Source organism: Corvus hawaiiensis, chromosome 15 (genome assembly GCF_020740725.1).
Source record: "Corvus hawaiiensis isolate bCorHaw1 chromosome 15, bCorHaw1.pri.cur, whole genome shotgun sequence".
Classification (NCBI taxonomy): Eukaryota; Metazoa; Chordata; class Aves; order Passeriformes; family Corvidae; genus Corvus; species Corvus hawaiiensis.
This window is the reverse complement of record NC_063227.1, coordinates 11,402,034-11,411,757: the sequence shown is the minus strand read 5'-3', so window position 1 is coordinate 11,411,757 and position 9,724 is coordinate 11,402,034. Positions and strand designations below refer to the sequence as shown.

Below are 9,724 nucleotides of genomic sequence, written 5' to 3'. Positions count from 1 at the left end.
ATTCTTGCTACATTAGGTAAGCTGATGAAAGGGTGGTTAGTGTAGTGGGATAAATGAGAGGAAGGAGTCAGTTTAATAAGGAGAAGTCTTTGTAAGTGTGGTGTAAGGGAGTCTGACACTCAATAACATTGTGGAGACACAAGTTGTTATTTCCTTGTTTCAGCGGAGAGATAGCAAAAAAGCAAACAAACATAAGGCATCCCAGGCTGGGCAGGTCCTGCTCCATGGAAACATGCCATGCAGATATGGGACAGGACACAAATAGAAAGTTCAGTTAAGTTCCATTAAGTAGGATCTGTCTGGGTTTAAACCCAAGGAAAGAAGAGGAGATTCAGGGGTGGGGCTGTTAACCTTCCTTCATGCATTTCTATTCTAGGTCTATTTATTTGGTGTCTGGTGTCAATTCCTGACAAGATACAGACTAAAAAGCCAGTAAGGGTCTCAACAGTACTGAAGTCATGTATCAAAAAAAAGTTGCTGTTCAAAATTCAGTCATTTAAGGTGTTTGATACATTTGCTGTGTTCAGACCTTAGCCCATGAGACCAGCAAGGTCAGAATTCATTTTTCGTAAAGCTGGGTGAGTGGTGAAAGCAAACCATGGGAGGTTGGAGCTCAAAAGCAATCAGCATAATCTTTTTTTGTCAATATTTATGTTGTATAAGAGTTGGTGTGACTATTTTTGTAGATGACATTTACACTGAAACATCAAATATCTTCTGTCTTCTCTTTTTCAGGCTACTTTTATGTTACCCTGTATTTGTCTAGTAATATCTAGTATCTCTCCATCTTTGATTATTTGTTTAATGTACCTAATATGTTGTATCTTTACCTATGGTGAAATGTCAGTGGTCAATGGTGCCTCCCTCAGCCCAAAGACCCAACTGGAGGATCCTACCACAAGTTACGTGCATCAAGCAGACAAAAAAACATTAGTTAAGAGAAAGCATGGGACTCTACAGGGTGTTTCTCTGCACTTAAAACCAGCTTGGGGCTTTTCTTTCATCTATATTAAAAGAAGACAACTTGCCAGAGCAGGCAGGCAGTGTGCTCGTGTCACACTCCTGTCTCAACTGCCCATGCATCTTTGTACCTCTCTCCCAATACAACTTCTTGTTGCATATGACTACAAACCTTCCTTGAAATCGTGGAAGTAATTAAAAATGCTCTAATATTCTGCTGAACGGAATGCACCTTGAAGACACTGGGTGAAAATCTAATCTCCCTGTCGTACAGTTCCAGTGGACTGAGGAGAAATCCTGACTGTTTCAGTAGCCTTCTGCCATGCTGCCATTTCCCTTCCTCAGGCTTCATCCAAGAGGGATAAGAGGAGACAATACCATTGGTCACCCTTTATCATAGAATCACAGAATCCCAGGACTTTTTGGTTTGGAAGAGACCTTAAAGGAGCCAACACCTTGCGATAAGGACACCTTCCACCAGACCAGGTTGCTCCAAGCCCCATCCAACCTATCCTTGAACATTGTCCAGGGACAGGGCATCCTCTCTGGCAATCTGTTGCAGGGCCTCACCACCCTCACAGGGAAGAATTTCTTTTTAATATCTGATCTGAACCTATCCTCTGTCAGCGTGAAGCCATTCCCCCTTGTCCTGCCACTGGTCTGCTGAGGCCAGGCAGGTACCTGTCACACGCTGGTCCCTGGTTTAGGTGCACCATGATGTGCACAGGAATTGCTTTGGCGACTCCACCGTCTCTCCCTGACAAGGAGGCTAGATCCCTCCGTGGGACGGGGGCTGGATCCCACTGTGGGACGGGAACAGGATATCTCTGCGGGACGGGGGCTAGATCCCTCCGTGGGATGGGGGCTAGATCCTTCCGTGGGACGGGGCATGGATCCCTTGGGGGGACGGGGACTGGGTCCCTCCATGGGACAGGGACTGGATGTCTCTGTGGGACAGGGACTAGATCCCTCCATGGGACAGAGACTGGATCCCTCGGTGGGACAGGGGCTGGATCCCTCCGTGTCCATGGAACGGCGCTGGATCCCGCGGGGGAAGCGCGAGCGGGCGGCGGGGCGGGGCCGGGGCTGGCGGCGGGGGAGCCGCGCCCCTCCCCGAGCCGCTGGTGCTACAACAGCGTGATTTCCCCGAAGTGATGCTGCGGCGGCCGCCAATGGCGAGCACGTCCGCCCCTCGCCGCGGCGCGGATTGGCCGGGCGGCGGCCGGGCCCGGGCGCGGGGAATCCCGGAGCCGCCGCGTTATACCCGCGGGCGCGGCCGGCGGCAGCCAGAGCCGGGCGTGCACCGGACGGGGGACAGCTCGGCACTGCACGGCACGGCACAGCGAGGTGGGTCACGGTGCATCCTATCCTATCCTATCCTATCCTATCCTATCCTATCCTATCCTATCCTATCCTATCCTATCCTATCCTGCCCTGCCCTGCCCTGCCCTGCCCTGCCCTGCCACCGTTAGCCCCTCACTTTGCGCAGCATGGAGGTTCCAGGAGAAGGCGCCCCGCAGGGTCCTTGGGAGCGGTGCCGGGGGCACGGCGCGGCTCAACTCTGGTCGTAAAGAGGCGGCAGCGCCGGCCTCTGTCGTGCGGAGGAGTTCTGGAGGCGGAGCGGGCGCATCTCTCCGGCGGCCGTCGGGGTGGACACCGCGCATCCCTCCTGCGGGCAGCGGCCACGGCGCAGTGCATAAGCCCTGGGAGGGGACGGGCTGGGGCGGGCTGTCCCTGCGCACCCGCGGGGCCGGGCACGGCTCTGCTCCGCTGATTAGCCTGGGGCGGAGCGGGCGGCCCGAGCCCCGCTGCTCGGGGCAGCCCTTGGCAGACCCTGGCCCGGGATGGGCACTCTCCGGGACCTCGTCCCGCCCCCGCCGAGCGGGTTGCTGGTGAAAGTTAGAAACGTGTTCTTTGGGCAATCTTGGGCTGTGCGTCTTGGAAAAACACTGCAAACAGGAAATTATTTGTGCAGTGGAAGCGCCAGTAGGGCTGGTCCCTGCGGCCGCTGCTCGGGACGGGTCGTGGTGGAGTTGGGGATACCCACCTGCAGCAGGGCCGTTGCCCCTCACCTTGCGCAACTTAATTAATAATAAACTTTTAAGAAGAGGATTGTGCAGTCGGTGCCTCTCCGTGGCTGTAGAGCGGGGGGACACCCGCACCCAGTCGCGGTGTGGGCGGGAGGCTCCCTCCCAGAACGGGGATCGGAGCCGGGCTCCCACCGGCCTGACCGGTCCCACGCAGAGCTGCCCACGCAGCATGGGCTGAATACCCACTGCTGCCGTCGGCCTCTTTGCCGAATTCCAAACCTGAGCTCCAAATTGGAGCTGAGCCAGGCGGAGCAGGAAGTGCTTCCTTCCAGGAGCAGGTGAGAGGCACTGAACGAGAGTTAAGACTCTGGAAAAGTAGTTCTTCGTAGCATTGGTGGTGATGCTGAGCACAGAAGGTATGGGAGGGGCGACACTGCAGAGTGGTTAAAACAGTGATGAGAGTTTGTTCCTTCTTTCACAGCCAACATGCCAGCCTCAAGAATGCGCATGAGGCCATGGTTGGAAATGCAGATTGATTCCAATCAAATACCAGGACTGATATGGATTAACAAGGTGAGGCTGCTCTGTACTATTATCATCATTAGTAGTATTACTTGTGTATCATTAGCAGTCCTTATTCTTAAAGGACACTAAACACAAGTCAAGATCATGAAGAAAAAACATGGAGAAAACTTGCCAGCATTATGTTTAAAAAGCAACAGGTTTTGTTCGCAGAAAAGGTAGCTCTGGTTGGTACACAGTGGAGTAGTTCCATTTTTCCCTCAGAAAATTCGCAGGAGAGGAACGATAAATTACAATGAAAACATTCTGAGCATGTTGCAGAACCAAGAAACCTTCAAGCTCTCTTTTAACTCCTGCTGTTCACTGAGCCAAGTCAGCTCCTGTCCCAGATAAGCAGCTGCTGTTACACTCCAGTTACTTCCAGTTTTAAGATCTGGCCTGAAAGAAATGTAATTTTTGGTCTGTATGGCATATCCCTGTTACCAGTGTGTAGCACAGGTTGAGATCACTGAGCTTATTGAACCAGGTCTCTGAAGTTTCCATATCCATCCCAAGAAGATATTTAAGCTACATTCTTTTGTAGCATTGCTGCAGGATCTCATGGGAAACTTAAAAAAGGGATTCTCTGACGAAGTGTATCTAGAAAATATGCTGTAATTTATGACATACTAATAGGTTAGATGCAATGTATTGAAATTATTCTGGGATAAAGTTGATAATATTACTTAATTCTACCATACTGTATCACTTTTGGGTTTTTTTTCCCCAGTTTCAGAAACCATAAAAAGCCTTAAATGCCATGAACAAAATAGATGGAACAATAGCTATTTAATTAAAATATAGAGCAGGAGGGTTATAATATTTCTGAGCTGCAACTGAGAACTCTGATTAAATCCATCATTCCAAACTGGCATGTGATGCTTCTTTTTTCATTCAAATCTCTATTGGTTTAATTTCAGGATAAGAGGATATTTCAAATTCCATGGAAACATGCAGCTAAGCACGGCTGGGACATGGAGAAGGATGCCTGCCTTTTCCGGAGCTGGGCCATTCATACAGGTGTGTGCTAGCTTTACATTCCCATCAGTCATATGACTATCTTAAAGCATTTTTTTGCATGACTTACCCTTGACATACACTGGTAGTTAGACTAACTACTAGTGTATATGTCAGAAAATAGACTGTAAAGTCTTAAATACATGACCCATCTCTTATTTATAGGAAGGTATAAAGAAGGTGAGAAAGATCCTGATCCAAAAACCTGGAAGGCAAATTTCCGCTGTGCCATGAATTCCCTGCCTGACATTGAAGAAGTGAAGGATAAAAGCATCAACAGGGGCTCCAGTGCTGTCAGGGTTTACAGGATGCTGCCACCCTTGACAAAGCATCAGAAGAAAGGTAAACCCTTGGCAAGCCAGCTGGAGTTACACTGCTTAAACAGCACTTAAATGTCTTGCTCCATGTAAGCAGGGGGTAACAGACCTGTTGGTAGCACTGGTGCTACTGGGATTGCTCACTGGTTATTGCTGGGAATAGCCTGTACAAACAGTTAATTTTATCCCAAATTACTTAAACATGCCTAAAGGCAGCATCAGGAGGTATGGGGACTGGCTGCTGCTGGCAGTAGCTGAGCAGGTTTCAAGGCTGCAAGAGCTCACACTTGCCTAAAACGTGCAGCCCTTTCTCACATTTGTCTTATTTCACAGAAAGGAAGTCAAAGTCTTCAAGAGAAGTAAGAAACAGGAGCAAGAGAAAGGTATGTGTCTTTAGAGGCAGCTGAAGAAGCTAGAGGTTTTGGTGGTTTTCTTGCTTAACTTTTTTTTCATATGGGAACTTCCGTGTTCTTAGACAAGTCTTTCATGCTTTACCCTTGTTTTTGCAGTGTTATGAAGAGACAAGGCTGGAAGAGTCAGCAGAAAGCTTAACCAACACTCCTTTGCAAGATGACCACAGTGGCTACACCATTCACGACTATGCAGAGCGGGAAGTGGAGGTGGAGAGCACAGCCATCACCTTAGGTGAGATGCTGGGTTTAGGTCTGAGCGGAACAGAAAGTGCTGTTTGGGCTAAACACGTGGTCAAAGATGAATCTTGGGGTTGGGGCAGCTGCAGCATCAGACTGGCAGGGACCACAGAGGTGATTGTCTCTCTCCTGTGAGTGCCAACTCCTGGTGCATCCTACAGACATGTCCTCCTGCGAGGTGAGCGGCTCCCTGACCGACTGGAGGCCAGCAATGGAAGTCACCATGGCTGACAGCACCAACGACCTCTACCAGCTCCAGGTGTCTCCTCTGGCTTCATCCTCCGAAGGTGGGTATTTCTTTTTTCCTACCCGTCTTTCACTGGTCTGCTGGAGGCACGGAGGCAGTCTGCTGGAGGCAGTATGAAGGAGTGCCTGGGCCAACAGGAAAAACAAGAGCTGTTTTGTAGAAAAACCAACCTCCATCTGATAGATTTGGGAATTTGGAGTTACCAAACTGGCCAGGGTGCAGAATGGAAGAGCTGGCACATGCCACCTGCCCATGGGTGAATGGCTCTGAAATGCCACCTGCTCCAACAAAGACGGTGGAGGTAGCCATGCTTCTCACTGGGGAAATAAATAATTAACATGGATATATCAGAGTGGTTCTTCACTTGGGGTGCAAATCATCTTATTCCTATAAGCTTCCACAGCAAGTGGGCTCTGCTCTGTTGAGTCCTAGGGAGGCATCAGAGCTAGCTGGAGCTCTGCATCTCAACGTGCAGTTGTTGAAAAGCATCAGAGATGAAGGGCTATAAGGAGTCTGGGGTGGGCATGAGTAAAAAGTACTGGTGTTTTGTGACAAGAGAATATGGAGCACGTTCTGTGGTGAAGAAGCAGAAGTATGAGGGCTAAAAGTTGACATCTATATTTTTTTCTCTTTTTTTATGTGCTTCCAAAACAGTCACAGATGAAGATGAAGAGGAAATAAATCCAGATATTTTTAAGGTAAAACCAGCCCTTCTGTCAGAACAAAATTGTCCTAAGTTGATGTTTGTACCAAGAGAGGAGGGGAAGCAGGTATCTGATCCAGTCTCATGCGAGCTGAACATATACTTACTTAATAAGGAAGCCTGAAAAATTAAATATAAAAAGAAAGCTGCTTTGCAAACATGAACTGGAGAGGACACACCCATGGAAATATTTACCTTTCATGTGAAAGTCAGAGGAAGTTACTGAGTACTGCTAGGAGTAGAGGTTCATAGAATCAGAGTTGCAGAATCATTAAGGTTGGAAAAGATCTCTAAGACATCAAGTCCAACCATCAGCCCAGCGTAACCACCATGTCCTTAAGTGCCATATCCTCATGTTTTTTGAACACTTCCAGGGATGATGAATCCACTGCTTCCCTAGACAATCTGTTCCAATGCTTGACAATCCTTTCCACAAAAATTTCTTCCCTAATATCCAATATAAACTTCCCCTGGCACAAATGAGGCCATTTCCTTGATCTCAGGTTGTTGTATTAGGGTCTGCAGAGATCCTCCAGATTTTTCTGTTTTGCCCTTCCCTCCACCTCTTACGTGTTTAGCTCTTAATCTGCATTTCCAGACATGTCACACTCATCCCACTGATAAGATAGAAAAAGGTGCTCCAGCCCTTGCTGTTTTGCATGAACTTTTTTTTTTAAACTGTGAATAAAACATGTTTTATTTAACTTAGCATGAGAAAATAGAACTTAATCTTGTTGCTTACCTGTCTTCTAATTAAGGGCAAGTAATCAAACATTGCACCCCCAGCAAGAAGGAGCAGTTTTTACCATCTCCTTCTTCTCTTCCAGCTGCTTGGACCAGCCCAAGACTGGCACAACACCAGCATTGGGGGAAAAGGCTTTCTCACCAATGAGTCAGGCACCCAGACCCTTTGCAGCACCTACGGCTACAAGGAGCAGGACGGGGACATCAACACGACTTCAGGTACAGGCTTCTGGGCTATCCCTGACAATCAAGGCCACAGGATGATGCAGATAAGACACTAATTAGAAGGCAGCAAAGGAAATTGAGGAATCCACCATCGTTGTGTTATGAGATTTCCAAGCAGCCTGTTGGAAGGCTGTAAGGAATTAGTTGATAAAAAGGAAAAGTCAAAAACACCTCCAGTAAGAAAATCCTATGGATTTCAGGGTTATACATGTGTAAGTTAGGTCAGCTTTCAGGAACTCCTTGGAATACAACTAAAGAATTTCTTCTAGCAATAGCTTAAATGAAACAGTTTAATAGAAAGTGTTTGATGTATTTTAGGAAAATAATAGTCTAAGGTATTTACTCTCATCTGAGAAATCTTTCAATTTTTGATATTTATTTTTAATATATATATACACACTATTTTGCTCTTGCTGCATTAATTCAGTGCCCATTCTTGGTTCCTTTTATCTAGGAGAGGTGGATTTGAGGTTCTTTGACCAGAAAAGCAGCCTAGACTTCTCCTGGCTGGATACAGTGAGGCCAACCATGCAAGTCATTCCCTGTGGGTTGTAAACCCTTGACTTCCTCCAACCACAAACTGCTCTTGGATAGAAACTTCAATGGGCGTGGAGAGAATGGAAGAAATTCTTTGTTACTGACTGAAGGAAGAAAGTAACTTTTCTATTCCGTTTCAGTTGTAGGCCTGGAAAGGTTAGCATGAAAACACCATTATCAATGTAAAAAAGGAACCCCATCTCATTAGCAGGACTCTGGCACCGAAGATGCTCAGCTGCAGCTGCCACCTTATTGCTCTGGAGGTGAAGCTTTTGCTGGAATGTGTCACTGTGCCGTGGAGTCTGACCTAGTGGGGTACCACAGGCCTGGGGAGCAGGTTACCATCCTCCCCATGTGTGGTGTGATGAGCACTTTACCCAGAGTGCTTAGAGGAGACACTGCAGATAAATCTCTGACCTGTTAGTTTTGGTTGCTGCTTACCTGTGCAACACTGGTGACATTGAGCTTAATGACTGTCATTACACTTAAGCAGAAAAATTGCACTAATGGGCCATCTCTTCTTTGATTTACTCCATCATATAGTTCATCTTTCAGACCTTTCAAACTCTGTAAATAGACCATTAAAATGTGAAAATTCAGTTTAGGCTTTGCTTCCACCAAGTCCATTCCCCAGGTGCACTCATAGGATGCTCTCTGCCACAGGCATGCCCTATCCCTTTCCTCATGAGTTCAAGAGCTGCTGCATGAAACTATTTTGCACTGATGGGGCAGAGCTCTTTATTTTTACCATGCCTTTTGCAGATCCCTTCTGGCACTCTGTGGGGATCTCTCCAGTACTGCACACAAGTTTTAACATCCCACAGATCCTCTGGACCAGCATGTGCAGGCAAGTGCTGGATGGAAGAGGTTCTAATGTGTGTGTGTGTGTAATAGATAGGAATCAAATCACTAAGCTGTAACAGACTATTTTCTTGTACATTTTATTTTTGTATATAAAGTGTTGTATATTTGTTTTAATAAAATGTTTTATATATGACATGTTTACTTTTTCTCATAGAAAAGCTCTGAGGATGAATTCCAGCATCCTTGAAAATACCCAAACAGATGCACTGTTAACAGAGACGGAGGGGTTTTTTCATGACTCATGAAAGCACAAGGAATTTAGTTTGCTCTCATTTTCTACCCCCCAGCCTCTTCCAAGTGCAGCTGATGGGTGCAATCCTACATGTCAGGGAAGGGGAGCACTGGTGCTGTGTATTGTGGGGTAGTTGGTTTGTATTTGTCATCATCTGCAAGTCAGACCTGACTCAGAGCAAGGTTACAGGCAACACTAAAAAAATCCTGTGCAGCAAGTCCCTGCTATGGATGTTCCTATCAGCAATACCATTGGCTTCTGGGATTAAATCAGCAGTGAAGCCCCAGTTAAATACCTCAGGTTTGCCTAAAAAGAAAGCACAGGCACAATTCAAACGGCAAGGGGAAAGCAAGCTGGTTTTCCCCTGAATATTTGATGCATTTGCTATACTTCATGCTGTAAAGGTCTAATGTTATTGTAGTGGGATCCCACATGTAGTGGGATACAAGTGAAGCTGAGGCAATGTGTGAGAGCCACAGCCATTGACACTGCCTGGAAAACCCCTGTGCTGTTCTGGCCTTTGGAGAATAACTTCATTTTCTGGGCCAGAGCTGAGGAGAATATTGGGCTGCAGGAGAGGAAGACCCAGCCCAAAGGGCTGGAACAAAGAAGACATTTCCTACTGCGTTTGGCACAG

At 47.2% G+C, this 9,724-nt stretch overlaps 1 protein-coding gene across 2 annotated transcripts; it reads left to right on the top strand.

Annotated features, from left to right (window-relative positions):
* Window positions 1-2,117: 2,117 nt before the first annotated feature.
* On the top strand, window positions 2,118-8,988 carry IRF1 (interferon regulatory factor 1). Of its 2 annotated transcripts, none has more exons than XM_048319480.1 (10): window positions 2,118-2,307; window positions 3,472-3,563; window positions 4,472-4,571; window positions 4,734-4,910; window positions 5,219-5,268; window positions 5,395-5,530; window positions 5,697-5,822; window positions 6,437-6,480; window positions 7,313-7,448; window positions 7,909-8,988. In XM_048319480.1, exons 1-10 carry the CDS (start codon window positions 2,133-2,135, stop codon window positions 8,007-8,009), a joined length of 1,137 nt encoding a protein of 378 aa, XP_048175437.1. In that variant the 5' UTR covers window positions 2,118-2,132; the 3' UTR covers window positions 8,010-8,988. The 2 variants fall into 2 exon arrangements, with proteins under 2 accessions (XP_048175437.1, XP_048175438.1); XM_048319481.1 differs by lacking the exon at window positions 2,118-2,307 and adding an exon at window positions 2,764-3,328.
* Window positions 8,989-9,724: the final 736 nt, after the last annotated feature.